We start from the raw sequence: 27,473 nt of genomic DNA, 5'->3' as shown, positions 1-27,473 counted from the left end.
CTTTATAAACAAAATTCTAAACACCCAGCCATCATGAATCGAGCAATAATTCACACACCCGACTATGCAAATTTATTAAAGTGTTCTTGAAAAGTCTCCACCAGCAGCTTTTGTTTTGTTTTGTTTATGGTGAGACTTTCCAATTTCTGGATTTTTCATTGTTTTACTCCGTCAGTCCCCCTGCCAGCTTCTTTTAGCATAAACTTAGGATTCCTCTTAAGGTCGGTTTTTACATCCGTGACATCTGGGGCATTCTGCTGGGTGCTATCCACTATGAGGACGCTCAGGTCCACGTGGCACCCATGTGTGGAGTCCGGGTACCAGGGCAGCCAGGCCACAGAGCCGGGGCCCAGCACCCCAGCTGTTTTGTGAACACAAGGCTGGAGTGCAGTGCCCGGGCCTGGGACCACAGAACTGCGTCTCCCACATTCAGACCCCAGGAATCAGCCCTGGGCAGAGTGGATCCAGGCAGGCTGCTGGGCCCTCTTCTAAAAGGTGAGGAAGCGTATTTTTTTTGCAGAAAGGCAGAGGACTTGAATTACAGGACAAATGTGAATGCTGTATACACGCAATACTCACAACCCGTTTCTTATCCCTGTGTTTCCCCTCAGCAACAAGATCTCCGTGGTTCCTCCCACTCCACCGCCTCTCAGCGAAAGCCAGTGTGGCGGCGGCCCTGCCAGGGTAAAGCACCCGTCCGGTGCCCGCTGGGTGGGGACGGGGAGGGACGCGGAGGAGACGGGGCCGAGAGGCTGAGCCTCGTGGCAGAGCGATCCAGCCTTGGCTGGAGGGTCCCGAGGCCAGGAGGGAAGGGGGCCCCCCCGTAGGAGGCCGGAGGTGCTGGGCTCTGCCTGGGGTCTGGGTTCCCATCACGCGCTGGGGGCCATGGGCCCGCCCCCCGCCACGCCCCGCGTCGTCAGTGGACGCGTCTTCCGCCTGCATCCCACATCCCTATCTCCTCACTCTTGTCGTTTTCTTGCTTCTGTCCCCTCACCGTGCCCTTGAGTGTGGGGGTCTGGACGGGCTCCCGTGTGTGTCAGGGGCCTTTGGGGGTTGGAAAGGGAAATACAGGTTGATTCACAGGCGTGTGACTCACAGATGGGGGAGTACCTGTGGAAATGTGCGTTTGTGTGTCTTTGAGTGTTTGTAGGTGCCTAGCGTAAAGAAGACCAGGACTCTTCCCATCCAGAGCAGTTAGCTGTGTGATTCTGGGGGACTTACCTGGGCTCCCAACTTCCCTGGTGGCTCAGACGGTAAAGCGTCTGTCTACAATGCGGGAGACCTGGGTTCAATCCCTGGGTCGGGAAGATCCTCTGGAGAAGGAAATGGCAATCCACTCCAGTACTATTGCCTGGAAAATCCCATGGACAGAGGAGCTTGGTAAGCTACAGTCTATGCGTCGCAAAGAGTCAGACACGACTGAGCGACTTCACTTTCCACTTTTACCTGGGCTCCCACCTGGGAGGCGGCAATAATCATACTAGTCTGGCTCGCCTCCCACGCCTGGTGTGAGAAATTACCCGGATAATGTCTGTGCTGATACTTGGAAATTGTCAAGTGCCTTGGAAACACGTGGTTTTGATTATTTATTATTCTGCATATTAAAGGGAGTAACTCCATCTATGTACAGGATATACATGTCTGCTGGTGAGAGAATTCTTTTTCCAGTTTCAGACTGAGACCCCAGAGTGACCTTCAAAATCCTGCTCTACTCTCTCCTTGGGAGAGGTTTCCTTTACTCCTTGAGAGTAATTTATCTGAAGTTACTCGAGCACAGACGTGCTCAAGACATATTACTGGGATGGATGGATGGATGGATGAGACTCGCAGAGGGGGTGGCCTCATTTCTGTTCTTTCTCTGCCTTTTTCCTCTCTCTCCTGCACTCGGGGGTGGACCTGACCCCTGGCTCCAGTCTTCTCAGCCCTCCCTTGTGTCACATGCATTTTGCCCACGTTGACGTCCTCTCTGGACTGAGCTGGGGTCAGTGACGTAAGAGAAGGAGGCTAGAGAAGTAAGAATTTGCTCACTGAGTCTTTGAGGCCATGGCGTGTCCGTGCTTATTTCTACGAGGTAGTTGTTAGCTTTTTGACAACCACACGGTACTGCCCCTTCCTTTAAGGCAGTTGTCAAAACTCAGAGGAGAGACGCTGAATAAAGAGGGCTCCTCCCTCCTCTCTAGAGACCTGTGCCCCAGAGACACACGTGCACACACCCACGTGCACCCCAAGAACCCACACACTCCTTCACCCACCCATGCAGGCGTTTGGGGGTTGGTGGCCTGGAGCCTTCTGGGGCAAACACCAGTCATCAGACAGAAGTCTCATTCTCTCCTTCTGTCTCTGCTTTAGTTGCAGGAACTCGGGCAGTTTAAAGGATTCAATAAGTCTGTGGAAAATTTGTTTCTGTCTGTCACCACCCACATGAAAAGTAAGTGGCTGCCTCTCCGGGGTTCTGGCACCGCCCTGCAGGCCAGGCATGCACACCAGCTCCTAGAGAAAGCCAGGGCCCTTCCCCCGTCCCGTGTCTGCATCAGCAACAGCTCTGAAGGCCTGGTGTGCGCTGGGACCTTTCTAGCTGCCAGCAGAGCAGGAGGCCCCAAAGCTTCCAGCGGGTAGACTGGACAGCAGCGTGGACGGCACTGCTCGGAGGGGAGCGACTCTGGCGTATCCTGGGGGACAGGGGACAGGGGAGCTCTGGGGCTTTGTGGGGGGGTAGGCGTGTCTGGGATCTCGTCTAGAGGGCAGAGGCAATGTACCGACTCAGCCCTGCCCGGCGTGCGCAGGAGACACTCATCAACAGCACGAGGGGTGGGCCACAAGACAGAGGGGCGCCCTGAAGGGGCGCTGCCCAACACAATAGCCTCTGACCTCACGTGGCTCTTGAAATGTGGCCAGAGGAAAACGCACGTCAGATTCAGGAGACTTGCTATTGACCAAAGAGTGAACATTTTCATTAATAATTTTAATACCGATAATATATTTTCACAATATGTTGAATGAAAGTGAAAGTGAAGTCGCTCAGTCGTGTCCAACTCTTTGTGACCCCGTGGACTGTAGCCTACCAGGCTCCTCCGTCCATGGGATTTTCCAGGCAAGGGTACTGGAGTGCGTTGCCATTTCCTTCTCCAGGGGATCTTCCCAACCCAGGGATTGAACCCTGCTCTCCTGCATTGTAGGCAGACGCTTTACCGTCTGAGCCACCAGGGAAGTCCCAATATATTGGATATGTTGCATTAAGTGAAATATAGTATTATAATTAACTTTGCCTGGTTCTTTTTGCTTTTTAAAATGTAGCCACTAGAAAATTTGAAATGACGTATGTGAGCTGTATTATATCTCTATTGAGTGTTGAGTGGTTTCAAGGTCCGTGTTAGAGTGACAAGGTCCACGTTAGAGTGACAGGGCTCTCCTGGGAAGGAAGCCTTTTAAAGGACACATTCACCTTTGAGGGGGCACTTACCATGTGGGGTTCCTTCCTTCCTTTCTTTACTCATCTTAATTCTAAACTACTCTATTGCAAAGAAATTTTTAAGTCATCTTTTCAGGGTTTGCTTATGGAAATGGTTATAAGGATACCCCAAGGCTTATTTCTACCCCAAGAAGCGGTATTTAATTGTAAAATCTTTTTAAGGAGCCCCTAAAAATCCAGCTTGTTTGTTCAGCTGCCTTCTTTGTGTTTGGACAACCAGACACTTGGGATGTATAATGGCCTAAATTCAGGGTAACCCGGTGGGGAGGTTGGGCTTGAACCCCCTTGATGGCAGCCCTGCCTGCAGAGACCTGGGAACACACGGTCACCATTCAGGAGCCAGCCCCCCTGTCCCATGCTGGGGTCCCACGTCCAGTGGGATGTCAGGGACTCTCCTCTGGGCCCCAGAGCTCGGGGTGCGGAAATCCTGGAGAAAGTTCTCAGCAAAGCTGTATGCTCCCACCTGTCTTCCTTGTATTTCTTTTCTAGAACTCTCCAAGTCCCAGAATGACATGACCTCTGACAAGCAGCACCCAGAGACGGTCCCCAGGCAGCGTGAGGGCCGGCCAGAGAGGAGGAGCCAGTCTGACACTGCGATCAACGTGACCACCAGGGTATCCCCGGCCACCCCAATGCCTGCCCATCTTCTCTATAGAGTTCTCTGTCCTTTTATTTCAAAGCTAGACATCAAGCAGTCTAAAAAACACTTATAAACCCCTCCATTGGGTGGGGTGGGGGTGCTGGCCAAATGAAGGTTAAAATTCAGATGTATTGATTTTGGAACGTGGTTCAGAACAGGGAAAGGCTTCCACGTGGCCCCCACGGCCCCCTAAGGCTTCCAGGCCACGCCAAGCACAAAGGCTCAGCTGCAGTCTTGCCGTGTGCCCACTTATTCCTGGCCTGCAGATACACTCGCTCAGGCCAGAGGCTGGCACGTCCTGCTTCCGACAACCTCTGGTTAAAATCTGTCCTGATCTCTGAAACTGTTGAAATCATAAACGCTGCACGTCCAGGTGTGGTCGTGAGGGGACTCTGCAGGTACCTCCACCGGAAGAGATACCACCTGACAAAGGCCTGTAGGGAAAGAATTACTCTTCTCACCAGGATTAACCAAGCCAGAAGCAGATGCGCTGGAGTGTGAGGGGAAGCGGATGTTAGGGTCAGGAAACCTGGGTTCCGGTCTGGCCAAGGTGACCTGGCTGTTTGCAGGGTGGGTGTGACAAGAGAGACAGGTGCCCTTCTCTGCAATACCGGGCTCTGTTGAGGGTGTCCCCAGACACACTGTTCTGTAGGCAAAGGGGTGACGGTAACCTCACCTTCCTGCTGGGACTTCCACGCACTCTCAAGATGCTACATTCTGCCTCCATTCACCACGTCATCACGTGACCTCCTGAGCATCCAAAAGCAGCCCCTGTCATCCCCCCAGGGAATGAAGGTGATATTACCTGTTCCTTCCAGAGCAGCACAGTGTTCCTGCAAAGATCCCCCGAGATAACTTAGGTAGCAGTTTAAAGTCTCTGTTATCTAAATATAAATCTAGATTGCTCATACGTGTTACTCTGTGCCAGGCTCTTGCTAAAAGCTTTACCTTTTATCCTTATACCACCCTGAGGTGGGTATTCACTTGACCCTGTTTACATTTATGGAAGCTTAGGAAGATTTTCACAGACCCCTGGCAACAGAACCAGAAATGGGGGGCTGGAGTCAGTCTTGGTTTGGAGGCTGAATGCTGATTCTCCACTTTAACGTGTATGCAAGTCACTTGGGGTCTTGTTGAAATGCAGATTTGAAGTCAATAGATCTGGTTGTGGGCACGAGATGCAGGATCTCGGGTGTATTTCTGAGGAACTCGGACCGGCAGACGGTCTGCCACCTTGCTGTAAGGGAAAGCCATGGAGAGTGTGTGACATGTATTTGGAAGGTCTTTGAGACTCCGAAGTGCAAACAAGCGTGTGTTCCTTTCGGCTCTCCAGCGCCCACATGAACACCGTCCAAACTGTCCTTCCTGAATTGAGGTGGAAGAGAGGGTCAGCGTGCGTTTAGGTGACACTGGGTTCTGGGCAGATGGAGCATATGTTATTTATCAGGTTGGTCAAAAAGTTCATTTGGATTTTTCCGTAAGGTCTTATGGACAAATCCGAATGAAGTTTTTGGCCAACCCAATACTTGATCACATTTCATTGCAAAATTCCTGAGAAAGATATTGCTGCTCCTATGATAGAAATCTAGAACCTGAATTTTAGTGCAAGGTTAACCACCTTGTCTCATAGCCATGGCTCATGAAAGGTGGAACCAGGAATACACCCCAGGTTCGTCCGACTCTTAACTTATACATTCTTAACCTCTTCAACATATGCTCCACCTAAGGAGGACAAATGAACTTTTTAAATCCTTAAACAACCCCTGTGAAGCCTAGGCTGTTACTGTTCCATTAAAGATGAGGGACTCGGGTGCCAAGGGATGGCCCGGGCGGGTAGCGTGGTCAGAGTGGCAGGGCCAGTCGGAGGCTACCCCCGAGAGCGTTCCTGTGATTCCTGCCAGGAGACACCAGCAAGGTTTGCAGACCTGCACGGTTCCTGCTTCTGATGTCACGTACCAGGTGCTAGGGCATCGCAAGTATCCGTAGGCTTCACTCCTGACCTTCTGAAGTGATGCAATGTGACATCACCCTCCCCGGCTGCTCATGCCGTGGGGGGGAACTGCCGGCTGACTGCAAGGTGGTCTGAAGGGCCAGCGGTGCCCAGGGGTAGAAGCCAGGAGAATGGGGCGGAGGGGTGTGTCCAGAGAGCCCCCATCGGGTGGATCCTTTGTCCCCGGGGTGCCCACTTCACTGCCACACTCTTGGCAGGACACACTTAGGACTTTCTCTCTCCCCACATTGCTTGAGGTTGCGGCTGTTTTAAAGAGAAATTTAGCCAAATGTTTATAAAGTGCTCAGTAATTATGGCATGATATATAAGTGCTAAATAATTACTGGGTCAGCATATAAAGAGCACATCTTTAAATAGGATGTTTGTCAGGCTGCAATTACACACGCTTTAGCTGGTGAGCTCACGACAGTTCCACTCGCTCTTCTATTGGAAAGTGTAGGAGCCTCTCGCCAGCAGTAAGGAGGCTACACGGTGGGTGCCCTTTGTAAGTGGGGGACACAGGCGGCCCTCTGCCGGGGGTGATGCTGAGACACAGAACTAGGAAATCATTGTCTTAAAATGATGCCAGGATGAGAAATCTCTCAGAAATCAGGTCAGGATTGCTTCTAAGTTATGTCTCTATCCTTTAAGTTTGAGCTGCAGAAATTCTCCGGGAAATATCTGGGCCAGGGTTCATCAAGAAGTGAATTTCTGCTGCCGAACTGCCCTCCTCTGGGGTTGACTCAGTCTGCATGAGTCTGACATCAGTCTGCATGGGAGCAGCATAGCTGTTTTCTAGCACTTCTGCAAACACTAAACTTTATACTTGTTATTTTTGTTGCTGTTGTTGTTGCTGCGTCGCTTCAGTCGTGTCTGACTCTGTGCGACCCCATGGACTGCAGCCTACCAGGCTTCTCCGTCCATGGGATTCTCCAGGCAAGAACACTGGAGTGGGTTGCCATTTCCTTCTCCAATACATGAAAGTGAATAATTGCTAATTTAGTGTGTTAGTAGCTCAGTCGTGTCCGACTCTTTGCATCCCCATGGACTGTAGGCTGCCAGGCTCCTCTGTCCATGGGATTTTCCAGGCAAGAATTCTGGAGTGGGTTGCCATTTCCTTTGCCAAGGGATCTTCCCGACCCAGGAATTGAACCTGCATTTCCTGTATCTCCTGCATTGCAGGCAGATTCTTTACCCACTGAGCCATACGGGAAGCTGATAGACAATTTTTTAAAATCTGCATTTCTTTAGTTCCAGGTGAGCCTTCTAGTCTCCTTTTTGAACACCTTCATTTCTGAAATCCTCCCCTTGGGTGTCCGGTTCCTCCAGCCCTCTGTCTCCTGCCCTGTGCTCACCCTTTGGTGCCCCCGAGCCGCCTATTCTCTGGAGGACCTCACACATCACTGGGCGTGCATGATCTCATGGCCAGGGTTCTGCCTGGCCTCTTTGGTCCCTGCAGTTTGGCCTCTAGCAAGTCCAGGGATGTGCTTCACACCTGAGCATCGTGATAGCCCCTCATCCTGGGATACCCTAACTTTGGGTCTCTCCTCAGCCAGCCTCAGTACCCACTCAGGTCACATTCCCACTGAAGACCACCCCAGGGGCCCCTCCTGCACTCGCCCTCCCTCTCATCCCACTCACTTGGCTCGTGCCTCCATTTTAATGGTTTGTATCTCTGACGAGCTAGTGAGCCCTGGGGGCTTCCCAGGTGGCTTAGCAGTAAAGAAACCACCTGCCAATGCAAGAGATGCAGGAGACTTGGGTTTGATCCCTGGCTAGGAAAGATCCCTTGGAGCAAGGAATGGCAACCCACTCCAGTCTTCTTGCTGGGAAATGCCGTGGACAGAGGAGCCTGGCAAGCTACAGTCCATGGGGTCACAGAGTTGGACGTGACTGACCACACACGCACACAGTAAGTCCTTGGAGAACAGACAAAGCATCATCTCGGCCTTTCCCTCCTCCTCTTGCCCCCAGGACTTAGAGTGGCACATTGAACACAGTGTTGCTTTAACAAATGTCATGGAACTGAGTTGAGTTCTGGGAAGTGAGAGCAAGAACAAATGTTCCAGAGGCAGTCACGTCTTTCATCTCTTCCATCCTAGTCTTAGCTTTTCATTCCTGAAAATTATGACCGTAGGGCAGCTGTTTATATTTCCAAGTTGAACTTCCAACCCGGTGTCCCAGTCTAAAGTCTCACTTTGGAAACTTTGTCTTTTCAACCAGGAAGAGGTTTCCCGCTCCTTGTTCTGTACCATTGCTGTCCGATACAGCGGTCCCCAGCCTTTTTGGCCCCAGGGACGGACTTCATGGAAGACAGTTTTTCTGCGGACCAGGGTGGGGATTGGGGGTTGGGAATGGTTTCGGGATGATTCAGGCACGTTACGTTCACTATGCTCTTTATCATTATCACGTCAGCTCCACCTCAGATCATCAGGCATTAGCTCCTGGAGGCTGGGGACCCCTGCAGACAGAGCTTTCTAGCCACTGCCGCATGTGGTTACTGAGCACTGGAAATGTGTCTAGTGCAAACAAGAAGCTGAACTGATTTGATTCTAATTGATTGGAACTTAAACAGCCCCCTGTGACTAGTGGCTACCATATTTGAAAGCACAAGCTGTACACATTATAGAAACCCCAACTATAAAATATTTTTGTTTAATTTAGAGACGTATTTTGATTTTTTTTCCCTTTTTTAATGAGCATATCAGAGATGAAATTCTGCCTCACAGGCTGAATACTATATTTCATGTGGTTAAATGCCTGTGTCATTGTGAAGGTCAAATATGGACTTCAGTTTCTTTAAGACTTGTACTAATCCTTAAGTACTTTCCTGGTGGCTCAGATGGTAAGGAATCTGCCTGCAATGGGGGAGACCTGGGTTTGATCCCTGGGTGGGGAAGATCCCCTGGAGAAGGGAACAGCAACCCACTCCAGTATTCTTGCCTAGAGAACTCCATGGACAGAGGAGCCTGGTGGCTACAGTCCATGGGGTTGCAAAGAGTCAGACACGACTGAGCGACTTGCACTCACTCACTCACGTCCTTAAGTAATCCATCCGTCACTGTTCGTGAATGTCTCAAAGCTCAGTGATGTCTGCCTTGGGACCCCGCGCGCGCGCGTGTGTGTGTGTGTGTGTGTGTGTGTGTGTTTATCCACATGGAAGCGTGCCCTTTTATTCAGCACCCGGAAGTTTACATATTAGGGACATGCAGGCCATGCTCATTGAAGTCATCACATTTGAACAAAACCAAACTGAGATGCCGACTATCCTGTTAATTTTGTGTGTGTGTTTTTTCAGGCCGGCACACCAGATATTCTGAAACCTCTCGGTCCAGAGAGTCCCAGACGCCCCACGAGCCCTGTTTTGAAGCAAGAAGACATCTCATCCAGTCCAGTGCTCAACACTTTGTTCTCAGGAGGCTTGAGACAGGTGAGTCTCATCTAATAATCCTTGACCCATGCTGTGTGGTTGTCATGATGTCAAACTGGATTGGTCGGCAAGGGTACAAGCGATGTGTTGTCTTGTGGGATGAGCTGGAGCACAGTGAAGTGCTGAGGTGACCTTTTACTTGGATTGACAGCTGGGGAAAACAAAAAAAAAAACCTGGCTGATCTTTGGTGGTTTTCTCTTTTACATCTTATTGTGAGCATAGTCATACAAGCAGAGAATAATTCATAGTAAGTCACGGTGTCTTAGGATGAGACGTGTTTAGTTTTGATGAAGTCTGATTCATCAGGTTTTTCTCGCATGGTTGCTTCTCTGTCTGTTTTAATTAGTTGCTTTTTATTTTTGGTTGCGTGGGGTCTCGGTTGCTTCATTGCTGGTTGCAGAGAGCGAGGGCTCCTCTCCATTGCGGTGCAGGGGCTTCCGCTTGTGGTGGCCTTGGAGCATGGACTCGAGGGCATGCGGGCTTCCAGGGTTGTGGTGCAGGGGCTTAGATGTGTGCCCACGTGGGATCTTCCCAGATTGAACCTGTGTTCTGTGCATTGGCAGGTGGATTCTTACCTCTCTACCACCAGGGAAGTCCTCTCTGTCTTACCTGCCCACAGGTCATGAAGATATTCTGCCATGTTTTGTTCTAGAAGCTTTTACAAAAATTTAGCTTTTATGTGTGGTCCCTGCTCCAGCTCATTAATTTTTGTGAATGGTGAAAGGTGCAGGTTGAAGTTCGTTTTTTCCAACATACGAATACAGTTTATTCCAGTGCCCTTTGTTAGAAAAAGGACTCTGATTTTTCCATTGACTTTGGCGTCTTTGTTGAAAGGCAAAGGACCGTGTCACTGCGGACCTTCTCCTAGGTTCTCTGTTCTGCTCCACTGACCTGTTTGTCTTTGTGCCAAGGCCGGACTGACGTGATTACTGTAGCTTTGTAGGAAGTTGGGTGGTTTAAGTCCTCCAACTTTGCTCTTTTTTGAGATTGCCTTGTAATGTTTTAAACATAGAGTCTTTTCATAGGCAGGCCTTTTTATTCGTTCACTTGTTATTCAAAAACATTGCATGAATGTTGACTCTGTGTCTAAACCTGTGATATGTATTAGATATGTAAGAAGGAGCCTTGGGTGAGGGGTGCTGAGGCTTCAGTTAAAGCTCTTTAATGTATTCAGTGATCTCAGACAATCACTCAAGAGGGAGGGGACATACCTGTGCCTAAGGCTGATTCATGTTGATTATATGGCAGAAACCAACAAAATGTTGTAAAGCAATTGTCCTCCAATAAAAAATCAGTTCAGTTTAGTCGCTGAGTCGTGTCCGACTCTTTGCAACCCCATGGACTGCTTTTTGTGACCCCATGGACTGCAGCATGCCAGGCTTCCCTGTCCATCACCAACTCCCAGAGCTTGCTCAAACTCATGTCCATCGAATTGGTGATGCCATCCAATCATCTCATCTTCTGTCATCCCCTTCTCCTCCTGCCTTCAATCTTTCCCAGCATCAGGGGCTTTTCCGAGGAGTCAGTTCTTCACATCAGGTGGCCAAAGTATTGAAGCTTCAGCTTCAGCATCAGTCCTTCCAATAAAAAATAAATTAATTAAAATAAACTATCACAAAAACTCCCTCAGCTTCAGAGTCCTCATCAAGGAGATGGTATCAGAATTGTTGTTCTTATTTCACTGGATTGCTTTGGTAATCAAATGGATGCTTACCTTCCGTGGTGTAATACAGTGGTTAAGAACTCCGCTTCTAGAAATCAGCATCTTGGTTCACCTTCCAGCTTCTTTAGTGGAAGGAGCATGTTCCAGGGCTAGTATTCTAACCACTGTGGTACTTTAGCCTTCGGGTGGTTGTATTTTTATGAAAAATAGTGTCTACGTCAGAAAATGATAAACTTACCCCATCCCCATGAATGTCCAGCAGAATATTCAGAAGTCACAGCAGAAGCAGGCTAGACCTTGAAGAATCGCCAACATCCTTGATTCAGTCCACAAAATGCTGGCAGTTCCCAACCCACCCTTTGGCTCCAACCACTATCTCCTGTGGGTGGTCCCGCGTCCATCAAAACCACTGCTCTACACCCTCACTGCTCAAAGTGTGGGTCACCGGGGTTACCTGGGAGCTTCTCAAAGATCAGAATCTCTAGCCTTCCCTCAGACCTACTGGAGTCTGAATCTGTAATTTAGAAAGAGCCCGAGCAAATTCAGGCTTCCTGCATGGCTCAGTGGTGAAGAATCTACCTGCAATGCAGGAGAGGCAGGTTCCATCCCTGGGTCGTGAAGATGCTCTGGAGGAGGGATTGGCAACCCGCTCCAGTGTTCTTGCCTGGAGAATTCCCATGGACAGAGGAGCCCGGTGGGCTACAGTCCATGGGGTCAAAAAGAGTCAGACATGACTGAGCAGCACATACCAGGAGATTCACGCACACATAGACACGCAAATTGAACCCTGTCAACTTCAAATCCAAGTGAAATACATTGTTTGTTAAGGATTCTTTAGCAGTCTAGGGATGTGCTAAAGAACTGCGTTCAGTTCTCGCAGCCCCTATTGGAGGACCCTCCCAACTCCTGTGCTGGGCAGCCTCCTGCCCTGGGTCACACAGCAGCAGTCCTAGCGGAGCCAGACGGAGTGGCCCTTCCCCTCTTGGATGCCCTGAGCATCGGGGATGGTCTTGCCAGGGCCTCTCAGGTTGCTGCATTGGGGTATGGGTGTTGTTTATACTGGAGAAGAGTTTGGAAAGGTGAAAGCTCTGAATGAACACTTCCCTGAGGGGGAGCTTAAGCAAGGGCATCTCCAGAACATTCTCTCCTGGGGCTGAACCCCGTGGTGGGTATGGACAGGGGAGGCAGAGGAGTGGCCTCTGCGAGCTTTTCCAAGACCCATGGAGAATTTGCCTCCACCCCAGCTAACGTGCAGACTCCAGCCAGCTTGAGGGTTTTTTTTATTATTATTATTATTAACTAGTATTTATTTATGACTGCATCAGGTCCCAGCTGCAGCATGCAGGATCTTTTGGTGCAGCATGGGCTCTTGTAGCTGTGGCATGTGGCTTGTGGGAAACCAACTTCCTAACCAGGGATGGAGCCCGCGTCCCGCGCACTGGAAGGCAGACTCCCAACCTTTGGACCACAAGGGAAGTCCCCCAGCTTGACCCTTGATAAGGCTGATCCAGGAGGACGGGGCCAAACCCTCCTAAGGGTTTGTCAAACTCGTCCAGGGTCCTCTCTCCTTGACTCTTAAGCTCCTTCAAGGCGCGGAAACCAACACAGAGGTAGACACATGACTCGGATCCGCCCCACAGCAGTCCGCGGGGCCGTCCGCGAGCTGCCCACCGCCCCGCACCTGCCCCCTAGCTCAGTCCTCGCCGGGGCGCTGGTCCTGGAACAGCCAGACTCAGCCTACTTCCCAGTTCCTTGGGCTGTTCCCTCTCCCAGGCTCCAGGCTCTCTCACTCCCTTGCCTCCCTTCCAGTCTTGGCTCCAAGGTCACTTTCTTAGGAGCTCTGGCCTTTGCCCTGCTCTGCCTCCCTGGCTCACCTGCTCTGTGTTTATCCACGTGCTTATCGCCTTCTGCCCCTGCGTAATTGGCTTTACTTGCGGTTTATTGTCGATTGTCATTCCCAGGGGCCCCGGAGCAGTGCGTGACACTTAATGGCACTCAGTAAACATTTGTGAGATGGTTGGATGCATTCTTATCGGAGCTATTCTTGAAAGCCTACTGTGCGCTAAATGCAGAGCTGGGAACTCCGCCTCCAGGTTGTTCTCACCACAGTCTTGTCCTCGGGATGCTGTTGTCCCATTTCACAAAGGGGAAAACTGAGGCTCTCGGAGGGTATGCCGTTTGCTAAGGCTATATTGTCACTGCAGAATTCTGACTGAGAGTCAAAAGTCCAGGCCTTCTGTCTTATCCCAGAGGAATTGTTGGCCTCTTAAACTGACCGCCACCCCCAGCTCAGCTTTGCTCACTTGGAGCTGGTCCACACCCCGAAGACCTTTCAGAGTCGTTGTGGGGGAGGGGAGGATGCTGGGGTAACAGGATGTGGTGAGTGTATGTTTTGCACTGAGACTGTTTCTTGGGAAAGTACCTCTGAATTACGGTGCAAATTCAACCTGATGCTCTCTTTGCCCTTTCTTCTAAAATCTCCTCTGATTTGTGCCCTCAACATTTATCATCACGAGGTTGAATTATTAGACATTTGATCCTAACCTGTTCCCCTTAGACTGAAGCAGTGCGTGTTTGAGGAAACTAAACTCCCACAAAGCCAGGAACAGTTTTGTTTCTTGCCCAAAGAAACGTCGCCTCCCTTTCTGAGAAACAGGAAGTTGGGGCTAGAAAAAGCTTATTAAATCTCTGCTTATTACAAAAGTAAGAACACAAACGGACAATAAAGAGAGGAAGCACTCAACTTCCTGAGCAGTTAAATCAGTGCAAAATTAGAACAAGTGCAGTTTGGGGACCATTTTAGCAAATTTAAGAAGTGACACAGCTCAGTGTTGGCGAGCGTGTGGCGAGGCAGGTGTTCTGTAAACTGCTGGTTGAACTACAGGGAGGGCAACCAGCTTCAACAGGCATGCTGTCTTTCACACAGCGATTTTAGTTACAGGAACTATTCTTTAGAAATCGTCATGAACTTTGCCAAAAAGCATGTATATGTGGATGTTGAGGGCAGCATTGTTTATCTTCATAACTTTTTTTAAGTTTGAAAAGTTGGAATTAGCCAAAGTGTCTAAAATAAGGCAGTGGTTAAATAAATTACGGTACATTTATTCAGAGGAATACTTTGCAACTATTAAAAGTCATGTGGTTGAAGGATATTGAAAAGAATAGTGAACATAGATATCGATAAATAAAAATATTAAGTTACAGAATGGTATTACAGTAGCTCAGAATTAGAAAAGCAAAATGAATGTACTATAGACCCTGGATTGTATCAAAAGGTTGAGAATAGTTGGCTTATGCTTTCTTCTTAAATTTTCTTGGCCTTTTCTGTGTTTTCTGAATGTTCTCCATAAACATGTAATGTTTGTGAGAAGAAAAATCCAAGTTCTTGAAAAAAAAAAAAAAAAAAAACCAGAAAAACTCCTCTAGTCCTCAGGAACCCAGCGTTGGTAGTGTGAAGAAACGTGCGGTTACATGTTTAGCAATTCCCTGGGAAAAACAATTATATCCAAGGTTCCCTCTGATTTTCGATTTCGCCTTCACTTCTGTTTTGGTAAAAAATCCATGAGTTTCTGTCAGTGTTTTCAGCCAGCTGACGTTTGCCCTGGAGCTGAGGTTGCTATGTCTGGGGGAGTGACCACGTGCCAGGAACGCGCATCTGGGCCCCCTGCACCTGGAGGGGCAGGAGCGTGGCTGCTGGAGCAACTTGCAGTCACTGAAGTAAAGCTCCAGCTCCCTAGTTGTTTCTCTTAAATGTCAGTCTGAGACCTGGAGCCTTATCATGGCATTTGGGGTCACTTCTAAGTGGGAACTGTCTCAGAGCGTTCACCCCACCCATCTCACTGTGCTTGCTGGGGTTTTGGAAACTTCCATTTTCCTTTAGTATTTCTGAACTTCTCTGGTTGCACTGACTTTTTTAAAAAGAGTACTTAGCTATACACCCATATTAACCTCTGCTGTTGTTGTTGTTCAGTCGCTCAGTCGTATCCGACTCTTGGCAATCCCATGAACCACAGCACGCCAGCTTCCCTGTCCTTCACTATTTCCCAGAATTTGCTCAAACTCATGTCCATTGAGTCGGTGAGGCCATCCAACCATCTCATCCTCTGTCGTCCCCTTCTCCTCCTGCCTTTAATCTTTCCCAGCATCAGGGGCTTTTCCAATGAGTCAGCTCTTCGCATCAGGTGGCCAAAGTATTGGAGCTTCAGCTTCAGTCCTTCCAATGACTATTCAGGACTGATTTCCTTTAGCATGGACTGGTTTGATCTCCTTGCAGTCCAAGGGACTCTCAAGAGTCTTCTCCAACACCACAGTTCGAAAACATCAATTCTTTGGTGCTCAGCCTTCTTTATGATCCAACTCTCACATCCATAAATGACTGTTGGAAAAACCATAGCTTTGACTAGATGGACCTTTGTTGACAAAGTGATGTCTCTGCTTTTTAATATGCTGTCTAGGTTTGTCATAGCTTTTCTTCCAAGGAGCAAACATCTTTTAATTAAAATGTTGTTGAATAACTTAAGTATCTATACAGATGCTCTTGCATGTAAACAGAAAAACATAAAAATAAATATATTATAGCCTATTCATCCAGTGTACCCCGGGAGTGACAGTGAATGAACTAAAGCTACACCTAACTGTATAGATGAATTTTTAAAGCTTGGTATCAAGAAAGTACACTACTGGAGAATATGTACACAGTATGATTTAAATTATATAAATTCCAAGATCAGCCAAAATGAATCGATACATTGTTTGGAGGGGATATATACACATGTAATAAAACCAGACAGAAAACCAAAGATGATAAACAGAAAAACTTGAAACACCCTTGACTTGGGAGCAGGAACAGAGGGAGTCAGATAAGGAAGGGGCCATGGAGCATTTCCATAACCCCGGTTTAATCTTTCTTACATTGAGTGGTGAGTATGTAGATGTTTAATAATTAATTATTCCTACCCATTATAGGGACTTTTCAATATATTTCAGAGTAAAAAGAAAAAGAAAAGAGAAGGAAAGAAGGAAAAAAAAGGAAATGATCCACTCAGCTTACAAAGAGTGACTACATCATTTGGTTTCAAAAGCTAAATAAATTCACTAAAGCATAGGCACGGTACTCAGTTTTTTACACAAAATAGCCATTGAGCCTCACACCAATCCTATGAAATAGATCCCCACTCTATAAATCAGGAAGCCGAGGCTGTGGAGGATGAGAAAAGTGCTCAAGATCACACAGCCTCCAAGTGTCAGGGTCTAGGGGGACGTCTGTCTGGCTCCACCACCGCCGTCTGACTTCCCTGCGGTAATGCTCTCCCCATGCTCTTGGGGAAATCAAGATTTATCTATTTATTTGTTTTAACATAGCTGTGGTTTCAGTTGACTTTCCTTGATTTCTACCTTTGTGAAAATAAAAGGGCATCAGGAGGCCTTGCTTGCGGTTACAGCAGAGAACGCCTGACCTTCAGAGAAAGTCGCCACACGCTCCCGCCCGCTTTAACGAGTTCTCCTTTGCTTTTTGCTGAGACTTTTCTTTTCCCAATCAGACAGAGCCCTGGGCTCTATAAAAGTCAGGCTGGGTTCTTAGATGCTCTTCTAGGCCAGGACCTCTCAATCAACCCTGTTTACTGCTCAGAGGCTCAACTTGCTCGGAGATCCTGGTCTGTCTACAGGGAAAACAGAAGCAGAGAAAACCCTCCCAGTGGTGAAGTCCTGAGTTATCGGTGAAAGAATGCAGAAGACCAAAGGACGCGCCCTGTTGGCCTTCCATTATCTGTGGCTGCACTTCCCCCGCCAAGCAGATACGCTATTGAGTTACTCAGAGACACTGCCATTAGTCAACCGCCCAAGGAATGAAGAACCCCAGGCCCACTTCCAGCTGCTACTTCTGGTTTGCCCTGTAATTTTTGGGTGGGTCTCACCCTTCTTTGACCTCTGCTTATCTTACACAATGAAGGATGACTGTTTCTAGTGCTTCCTGGCTGCTTTATAATTCTGGACACCACGCTGGCTGAGTCAGCTGTGCTGCATACGCATACCTGCCCCTGAACAGCTGTGCACATAGTAGGGCAGGCCTGAAGCCCAGTGTGAGTGTGAGGGATCAGGTCTGCCCTGCCATGTCACCAGCTCCAAATACGCCCACGGGACCAGCCACGCGGACGCGTTTCTCTGGGAGACTCAGTCTCCAGCTCTCACAGCAAGCATGTCACACCTTCTTCAATGGGCTTCCCTGGTGGCTCAGCTGGTAAAGAATCCACCTGCAATGCGGGAGACCTGGGTTCGATCCCTGGGTTGGGAAGATCCCCTGAAGAAGGGAAAGACTACCCACTCCAGTATTCTGGCCTGGAGAATTCCATGGACTGTGTAGTTCATGGGGTCGCAAAGAGTCGGACACGACTGAGCGACTTTCACTTCACTCAGAACTTCTTCCCACTCTTTCTCCTCATTCTTAACAAGTAATCTTCCCTTCCCACTTCTCAAAAAAAAAAAAAAAATTAGCCTGGAATTCTCGAATCCTCCTGACACCAAAGTTAACCTTCTCAGGTTTGTACCCACCCAACTCCCCTTCCTGCCCAGACAGAAGGTGCCCGTTTCCCCAGCAGGGCTTGGACTCCACCCTCTCCTGCCCCTTTTATTTCTTTCATGGAAGGTAGCATAGCTTCTTTTCCTTTCTTTTTAAGATTTCTCTCCTTGTCCTGGATTTTCAGCAATTTTATTATGATGTGCCTGCACGTAGGGTTTTGTTTCGTTTCGTTTAATCTTTTGGTCAAGCTGTATGACACGTGGGACTTTGTTCCCAGACCAGGGATTGAACCTGAACCCCTTTCATTGGCAGCATACAGAATCTTAACCTCTGGACCACCAGGGAAGTCCCTAGGTAGTTGTATTTTTAAATCCTTTCGCTCTGGAATCTGCTGCTGAGGGATATAAGTAAAGTCACCCAAGGTCAGGACTCCCAGCCAAGTCCTCTCACTCACGTCTACTGCTTCTTCAGGACAAGGTGCACAACCATCACACAGCAGTACTTGCAGACATAACTTCTTATTTTCCCCAAGAGTTAAAAAACATTTATTTATCTGGCTCTACGGGGTCTTAGTTGCAGCACACGGACTCTCTAACTGGGGTGTGAGGCTCGCAGGTTTAGCTGCCCTGCAACATGGGGGAGGAAGGGTTTAGTTCCCTGACCAGGGATCGAACCCACGTCCCTTGCATCGTAAGGTGAACCCTTAATCACTGGACCACCAGGGAAAGTCCTGGAGAGAACTTTTTAAATCAAAATACTTCACGTGCTTTCTTTATTCACCTCATAAATGCTTACTGAGGATTTAAGATGAGCCAGGCACTGAATGGGCGATAGAGACAAGATGGAGGCAGAAACACCCTGTCCCCAGGTTCCAGTCACCTGGGAGAGAGGGATGTGTCTGCAGGGAGACCTGCTTTTGCCCCAGGGTGCAGGCCAGCAGTCTTGGCCCATCTGGTGCTGCGCTCACTCAGGGTTGGGTTTCAGCCCCTGGGAGGACTGGTCCAATCCAGGGGCCTCGGACTCCCAGGAGGAAAGCCCCTGAGTGTCCCAGCTGAGTGTCTGGACAGTTACCAAGCCCCTCCTCCTGTGTGGGGAACCTGGACTCCAGTTTCTTCTTTCTAACAAGGTGGAACTTCGGAAGGCGTTCCCAAGCTGCTCAGCCTCTCAGCATCACGACCCTGAGGGAAAAGCGGCATCGAGCGTCACTCTCTCCCTGACACGGCTCCCTTTTCGTCTCAAGCTCTGGACACCTGGGCTGTTCACTGTGCCGGGCGCCGGAGCCTCGCAGTCTTCCTGCCTGGGTGCCCACTGACGGACGGATGCCTCCAAGAGAAACACAGCCAGGACCACAGGCTCACCTCACTGTGCTTCTCTTTAGCGTCAGGGCCCCTGGCCTCCCGGCTGCCCTGGTAGCCTTGGAGCCGTGTTTGTTGTTTCATTCAGTTTTCTACTTGTTCTACAATCCTAAAGGAAATCAACCCTGAATATTCATTGGAAGGACTGAAGCTGAAGCCCCCAGTTCTTCGGCCACCTGATGGAAAGAGCCGACTCGTTGGATGAGATTGGTTCGATAGTATCACTGACTCAGAAGACATGAGTCTGAACAAACCCTGGGAGATAGTGGAGGACAGAGGAGCCTGGCATGCTGCAGTCCATGAGGCCGCAAAGAGTTGGACACAACTTAGCCACTGAACAACAACAGCAGCTTGTTCTTGGCAGAGAGTCGCTGTAGTACAATCTGGTCTCACATGGCCCAGGGCGGAGGCCCGCCAGGAGTGCCAGGTTAATTATCAGAGCTCTTAACACCTCCATTCATCTTCTCTGGAGCAGCTCAGACCTCTGGCCAAGCCTCCCTCTCATTCATCTTCCATCTTCACTCTTGTGCCTCCCTCATTCGTGTGGTCTGACCACTCCATGCCTTTCTGAGTGTGTAACGTTTAAAACACATTTCCCATCCCAACAGTTGTGTGGGTGTAGGCAGATAACATGTTTCAGGGCCAGGACCTGGGTGTGGTGAAGTTGGTTGGGTTCTTGGCATGAGTTAGTTCAGGTTCGGAGTTCTTGGTTTTGTTTTGATCGCTCTCTAGTGAGAGAGACTCGGGCTTTCTTCTTGTTTTTTTTTTTTTTTCTTTTTTTCCCCAGGATGTTTTACAGTGTTGAGGAACCTTCTGGGAGAATGGCAATCACGTTGAATTCCCCGTCTGTAGAGTCAGCCCTGAGACGGTGGCATGCAAAGGGTGGCAAATACTTAAGCAGATTGAACAGCGATGAGATTTTGTTCTTTCCGTGCTATTGATTCTTCTCATCTCCGCCCAGAGCATCCTCGCTTATGGTGGTTTTGTTTTTCATTCTGGGGACCCACAACAATTGAAACACAACTTATTATTGCCTTTGCATATTTTACACTGTTGTTGTTCAGTCGCCAAGTCGTGTCCAACTCTTTGCAACCCCATGGACTGCAGCATGCCAGGCTTCCCTGTCTTTCTGTGTCTCCCAGAATTTGCTCAATCCCATACCCGTTGAGTCAGTGATGTCATCCAACTACCTCATCCTCTGTCACTCTCTTCGCCCTTTGCCTTCAATCTTTCCCAGCATCAGGGTCTTTTCCAATGAGTCAACTCTTCGTATCAGGTGGCCAAAGTATTGGAGCTTCAGTTTCAGCATCAGTCCTTCCAATGAATGAATATTCAGAGTTGATTTTCTTTAGGGTTGACTGGTTTGGTCTCATTGCAATCCAATGGATTCTCAAGAGTCTTCTCCAGCCTCACAATTCAAAAGCATCAATTATTCAGCACTCAGCCTTCTTTATGGTCCAACTCTCACATCCATACATGACTACTGGAAAGACCATAGCCTTGACTATATTTTACATACTCTAGCCCATTTACTTCTTACCACACCCTATGAGAACAGTATTAATTTTTCCATTTAGACTTTCACAGGCTGCTGCTGCTGCTGCTGCTAAGTCGCTTTAGTCGTGTCCGACCCTGTGCAACCCCATAGAATGAGTAGCAATTGATTCAACCTCTATCGAATTCCCAATCACTTGGCCCCCAGACTGTGCTGTCCTTCACAGGGCTATTCGTACGGTGGATGTTATCTGCCCTTGAAGATTTATCTTTGCAGAATTGCACAGGAGGTAGTTCACATCTTCCCAAGTGGTTTGTATTCAGGAATGAGATTGTGTAACCTTATGGCTAGGCAAACAGCATATCTGGGCAAGACCAGCCCTTCTGAAGATTCCTCACCTTCTTGTCGGTGTTTTTGTGGCTCAGTTGCTACATGTCTGACTCTTTGCAGGCCCGTAAACTGTAGCCCTCCAGGCTTCTATGTCCTTCAGTGTCTCCCAGAGTTTACTCGGAGTCATGTCCTCATCTCCTTAGAACAGAAAATGTGGCAAGTTATTGTGCAAAGTACAAGATGGCATGTTATTAACTTAATGTGAGTCAGGATGCGTGCTCTGTGTGAATTTTGATTTATTTGATATCTTGAAACCAGAACTGCAAAAAGACACGTTGATTAGCTGTGAAGTAACTTGTTATATCTGTTGTTCTTGCTTTCAGGGAAGTTTAATCAGCATTAACAGCACTTGCACAGAGATGGGCAATTTTGACAATGCTAATGTCACTGGAGAGATAGAATTTGCCGTTCGTTACTGCCTCAGAACTCATTCTTTAGAAATATGCATCAGAGCCTGTAAGAACCTTGCCTTTGGGGAGGAAAAGAAGAAAAAGTGCAATCCGTAAGTTTCTTTGTCTACGTTTTGGCATATGATAATAGATTTATTGATTCTAAAATTTATATGGAAAAGTGAAAGTCCAAGAATAACCAAGGCAATAGTAAAAACAAAAAGACGTGTTAAGAATTATCTTCATAAAGCTTAGTAATTCAAACAATGCGTCATGGTTGCAAGGACAGACAGGAGGTCAACAGAGCAGAATCAAAAGTCCAGATACAGATCTTAGGATACATGAGAACGTAAATGATCAAGAGGCTATTAATAATCAATGTGAAAATGATGAAATTCAGTAAATGGTGCTGGGAAATTTGATTTTCCATGTAGGAAAAATAAAATTCTATCCACACAACCCATAAATAGATTAATTTTCTTCCAATTGGTAGATATGAATTGATATCATTACTTTAACATGCATCTCCCTGATAACAAAGATGAGCAACTTCACACATGCACCCATCACTTAAGGTACACTTGTCTTCTGTGAACTCCCCATCCATATCCTTTGTCCAATTTTCTATCAAATTGTTATTTAAACATTTATTTACAGGGGGTTGGCTTTTTTAAAATCCATTTTCAATACAACTCTCCATCGGTTATACATATCTTACATGTCTTCTCCTAGCTGTTACTTGTTTTCTAACATTGTGATAACTTTTCTTGTAGAGAATTTAATAATGTCCAATTTATCCTTTTTTTCCTTTAGAATGTCTGCCTTTTGAGTTTATAGGAGAATTCCCCCTGAAAATTTTAAATACATTCTTCTCTGTTATCTTCTATTGGAGTTTTTTCAAACTTAGATACTTTCATATTAGAGCTGGAACTGATTTTCTGTGTATGGTTTAAAGCAAGCCCCACATTTTGGTCTTTTCCTTTCCCAACATGAAACATTTTTAGCACACAATTTTTAGTACCACTTAGGGGAAAGGAATACTTTGTTGGTCCAATCAAGCTCTCCTCTGCTCTGAAACCTTCAGTAGCTCCTCAGTGCACTGCTAAAGCACTCTGGCTCTCCATCACAAATCCCTCCTGTCTTTCTAGTCTTAACTTCTATTATTCCCCTATCTGTACCTTCTGCTCCAGGAAAATTGGAATAATCATTGTCCCAAAAGTACCCCCTGAAACAGGAAAGTATAGCTCATTCAAAGGGAAAGAATAAAAGAACAGAAGCTTTCTCTGAAAGAGATCTTATGGTGGGTTTACTCAACAAAGATTTTAAAATAACAGTTTTAAGGATGCTCAAAGAACTAAAGAAAGATGTGGAGAAAATTGGAAAAAAAATGATGTATAAACAAAATAGAAATATCAATAGAGAGATGGAAAACCTAAAAAGAAAACAATTCTGGAGCTATGAAAGCTATAATAATTGAAGTGAAAATTTCACTAGAGGAATTCAGAGGTAGGTGTGAGCAGGTGAAAGAAAGAATAGGTGAACTGGAAGATAGGATGATGGGATTCCTGAGTCTGGGGAACAGAAAGAAAAAAGACTAAAGAAAAGCAAACAGAACCTAAAGGACCTGGGGACACCATGAAGTGAAGCAGTATGGGCGACATACATTCCAGAAGGGGAGAGAGAAAGCATGGAGCAGAGAAGCCTGAAGAGATGGTGGCTGAAGACTTCCCAAATGGGAGGCAAGGCACAGACGTCAGAGAAGCGCTCTGAACTCCAGGGATGGTGAACTCAGAGACCCACACTGAGACACATTATAAACAGACATTTGAAAGACAGACTCTTGAAAGCTGCAAGAAAGAGGTGGATTGTCAGTACTAGGGATTTCCCAGTTAGAATATCAGCAGATTTCTTATCAGACACTTAGAGGACAGAAGGCAGTAGGTGCTGAAGAGACAGAGACAGAAGGTACTAAAAGGAAATGAAACACGCAGCAAAACCGTTCTGCAAAAGTGAGGGAGAAATCACAACAGTCCCAGGTACAGAAAGGCTAGGGGAGCACGTTACCCCCCGCCCTGCTCTGCAAGAAATGCTCAGGATGACCCTGGAAGTGAAATGAAAGGACACTGGACAGTAACTCAAGACAAATGAAACAATAAAGACCTCGATAATGGCAAGTGGACAGGCAGTTACAAAGGGTAGCATAATGGTGAACAGTGGGAGGGAATTCCACTTTTGGTTTCCCATATGACTTGGGACACTACTGCCTTTTGAAAGATTATGGGTGTCATTTTGGCTTGTCACTCCACACTTGGTCTTGGACATAATTTAAGAGACTAATGCATTTAAAAGAATTAGTACTTTCTAGTTTTGGACACATGGGCTTCCCAGGCAGCACTATTGATAAAGAATCTGCCTGCCAATGCAGGAGACGTAAGAGACCCAGGTTGAGGAAATGGAAACCCACTCTGGTATTCTTGTCTGGAGAATCCCATGGACAGAGGAGCCTGGTGGGCTACAGTCCATAGTGTTGTGAAGAATCAGGACTGAAGAGACTTGAGCACACACATGCAGATATAGTTTTGTAACATCAGCAAGGGAAAGAGGTTAGGATAGAGCTGAAAAGGAGCAGAGTTCTTATGTTGCTAAGGTTAACATGGCATGAATTCAATTAGTGCTATAACTTTAAGATGTTAAATGCAATCCCCTTAGTAACTACAAAGAAAATAGCTATAGAAAAACAAACCAAAACAAGCAAGAAAGGAATTTAAATGTTTCACCACAGAAAATCAGCTAAACACAAATGAATACGGAGGACACAAAAGCTGTAAGGCAAAACAAACAGCAAATGACAGATATAAGTATTAATATTTCTTATCAGTTGACACAGGTTTGGTCTCTGGGTTGGGAAGATGCCCTGGAGGAGGAAATGGCAACCCACTCCAGTCTTCTTGCCTGGAGAATCCCATGGGCAGAGGAGCCTGGTGGGCTACAGACTAAAGGGTCACAAAGAGTCGGACACGACTGAACACACATGCAAATGCAATTAGTAGTTAATTTAAAGAAAAATGAATTAGACTGTCCAATGAAAAGGCAGAAACTGGCAGAATGGATGAAAACAGAGATTGTAACTGTATACCATCTACAAGAAACTCACTTGAGATCTAAAGACACAAAGGGAAGATATTCCGTACAGACGGTAAACGAGAGTGAGCAGTGGTGGCTGTACCATTATCAGACAAACAGGCTTTAAGTCTAAAAAGATTACAAGAGATAAAGGACATTATATATTCATAAAAGGTTCAGTACAACAAGATGATGAAATGATCCTAAATGTCTGTACATCTAATAACAGACCAGCAAGATATAAGAAACAAAAACTGACAGAATTGAAGAGAGAAATATTGAGTTCACATTGGGTAGTTCAGTTCAGTTCAGTCGCTCAGTCGTGTCCGACTCTTTGTGACCCCGTGAACCACAGCACGCCAGGCCTCCCTGTCCATCACCAACTCCCGGAGTTCACTCAGACTCAGGTCCATCGAGTCGGTGATGCCATCCAGCCATCTTATCCTCTGTCGTCCCCTCCTCCTCCTGCCCTCAATCTTTCCCAGCATCAGGGTCTTTTCAAATGAGTCAGTTCTACAGATCAGGTGGCCAAAGTATTGGAGTTTCAGCTTCAGCATCAGTTCTTCCAATGAACATTTGTATTGGGTAAGATCTTATAGAAAAACGTATATGAACTTTTTTGGCCAACCAATAGTTCTTCAGTAATGGTTGGACATATCAATACTCCAGTCTCAGTAACAGAACATCCAGACGATGATAAGAAAGGAAACAGAGGACTTAACTAGATAACGTGGGTGTGTCTTTTATTATAATGATTTATGCTGTACAGATATATTTGGTATCTCTTGTTTTCCAATGTGTGAGGTCTCATAATGATCAACGATCTGAGTCAGCCAACAGTGAGGTATGGGTGATGAGCCTTGAGTCCTGCTCTATAAGAAGCGTGACTGAAATGGAGGCAGAGGCCTGAGGCTGGGGTTCCAGCAGGGACCCCGATCGGGGGAGGGTTCCTGCTCTCTGTGGCTTTGGGGTAGCGGAGCTGGTTTCTAACCCTTCAGGACAGGACCTGGGCACATGGCGTCCCTGCCATCTGTGCCACTGCTGGAAGAGCCCGGAAGGACAGTCTCAGGACCTGAGCGGAGGGGTCAGCCTGGGACGGGGCTCCAGGGGGTGGGCGGCCTCCAGACCCAAGGAGAGGGGCTCAGGGAGGCCGGTCCTCAGCTGTCAGGACGCAGTGTCCGAGGCCCTGCAGGAAGAGCGCGGCGTGCGGCATACACTTTCCATTTCCACGTTTTTTTCTTGCGGGTTGGGCAGAAGAGGCAGGCGGAGTGAGGACAAGCTGGCACAGGCCTCAGGATCCGGGTGGATGAGAAACCTGCCGCCCACCGAGCCCCCAGGGAGCCCCCACTTCCCGGGGCGTCACCAGTGATGGAGCGTGACGAGTGATCCAGATCCAAGGACGGGGGCATGAAAGAAGCGGGGGGCTTCACACCCCCAGAAACGTTCCAGAGGATTATAGCCAGAGACTGTGTAAACGGGGGGCTGTGCACCCAGCACTGTCAGCGGGGCGGCCGCTAAGCTCTTTCTGTCAACCCCAGAGGCAGCGGGAAGCGGCGTTAGGAAACTGCTGACATGCAGTTCTCCTCCTGGACCCTTTGCCCGCCCCGCATGCTGGGCTCTCACCCCTTGTTGTCTGCATTTGGCCACCAGGTATGTCAAGACCTATCTGCTGCCTGACAGATCGTCCCAGGGAAAACGCAAGACCGGCGTCCAGAAGAACACGGTGGAGCCGACCTTTCAGGAGACCTTGAAGGTACTTGCTGGGCAAACGCTCCTGGGCAGAGTGTCCCCATCCCGGGCTGGGCTTCTGGGGCCATAGTCCAGCCAGTGGTTCCTCCAAACTCTTGAGTCAGTTAAATGTAAGTGCAGACACTGAAACATTCTGGCAGGGCTCTGTCAATCAGTGGCAAGTGGTAGAAAATAAATTTCAGCCTTTGTACAGAAAAAGTGCTGAGTCTGATGGACCGGTGCATGGCTTTGGATTAATGATTTGCGAGACAATGGTGAAAAGGAAATAGGCTGCCTCGCCGTTTCTAAAGGAGAAGGAAATGGTACCCTACCCCAGTACCTTTGCCTGGAAATCCCATGGACGGAGGAGCCTGGTAGGCTACAGTCCTTGGGGCCGCAAAGAGTCGGACACGACTGAGCCACTTCACTTCAGTTTCTAAAATTGGCCTGTTCTGTTGAATTTTTATGATTTTCAGAGAGGTATCGTCAAACCAGGGGCCCTGTAAATGAAACTGCTGAGGTAATAGCTTTGTGAAAGTACTTTTTTGTCATAGTATCTGGCAGACCCAGGTCTCTTCTTCTTTTATGAAGCTCTAATACTTGGCCACTTGATGCGAAGAGCTGATTCATTGGAAAAGACCCTGACGCTGGGAAAGATTGAGGGTAGGAGGAGAAGGGGACGACAGAGGATGAGATGGTTGGATGGCATCACTGAGTCAATGGACCTCAGTTTGACCAAACTCCAGGAGATAGTGAAGGACAGGGAAGCCTGGCGTGCTGCAGTCCATGGGGTTGCAAGGAGTTGGAACAACAACAACTAAAAAACAAAATTTCTGGAAGAATTGTTCAGGTTTTCATTTTCTTTGGCGGTACGAATTGTGACTGGCCTAGGGCAAAGACCAGGGAGGGACTGCCTCCCACTGGGATACAGGGAGGAGAATTGCAGGTGATGTCTAGCAAGTTGTAGGTAGCAGACAGGTGTGGGAGGTCTTGAGCTGGAAGGACAGTCCAGATGCACAGAGATGTACTCACTGAAGGCTAGTCAGCCCAGGGATTCCACGCGTCAAGCCCAAGAAAAGAGAGGACTTTGTTTGCCTTCTTTGGCGAGTAGGGGCATTTGGGAACTCCCAGCCAGGGGCCATCTGGGGAGCTGGCGCAAGAGTCCTACTCGGGACATGAAAATAGCCATTGTTTTCTGTGTCCCTGCTGTGACCAAGTGCTTTATGTACCCTCTGAGCCGTGTGTTGGCATCCTCACTTAGCAATGGGGAAGCTGAAGCTTAG

The 27,473-nt window shown here is 47.8% G+C and overlaps 1 protein-coding gene across 8 annotated transcripts in view; it reads left to right on the top strand.

The window, feature by feature from the left end:
- Window positions 1-27,473, top strand: part of SYTL3 (synaptotagmin like 3) — a 96,314-nt gene that overhangs the window by 61,231 nt on the left and 7,610 nt on the right. For 4 of the 8 annotated variants that reach the window (XM_006051262.4, XM_044924030.2, XM_044924034.2 and 1 more), the window contains 6 exons: window positions 612-684; window positions 2,350-2,428; window positions 3,959-4,083; window positions 9,398-9,529; window positions 21,274-21,452; window positions 26,113-26,215. In XM_006051262.4, coding sequence (XP_006051324.3) covers window positions 612-684; window positions 2,350-2,428; window positions 3,959-4,083; window positions 9,398-9,529; window positions 21,274-21,452; window positions 26,113-26,215 — 691 coding nt within the window. The remainder of the gene's footprint in view (window positions 1-611; window positions 685-2,349; window positions 2,429-3,958; window positions 4,084-9,397; window positions 9,530-21,273; window positions 21,453-26,112; window positions 26,216-27,473) is intronic. The other 4 variants (XM_044924032.2, XM_044924033.2, XM_025294328.3 and 1 more) reach the window with 1 other exon arrangement.

The sequence above is a fragment of the Bubalus bubalis genome, chromosome 10 (assembly GCF_019923935.1).
Source record: "Bubalus bubalis isolate 160015118507 breed Murrah chromosome 10, NDDB_SH_1, whole genome shotgun sequence".
In the NCBI taxonomy this organism is placed as follows: domain Eukaryota; kingdom Metazoa; phylum Chordata; class Mammalia; order Artiodactyla; family Bovidae; genus Bubalus; species Bubalus bubalis.
Note: the sequence above shows the minus strand (reverse complement) of the source record. Positions and strands in the feature narration are given on the sequence as shown.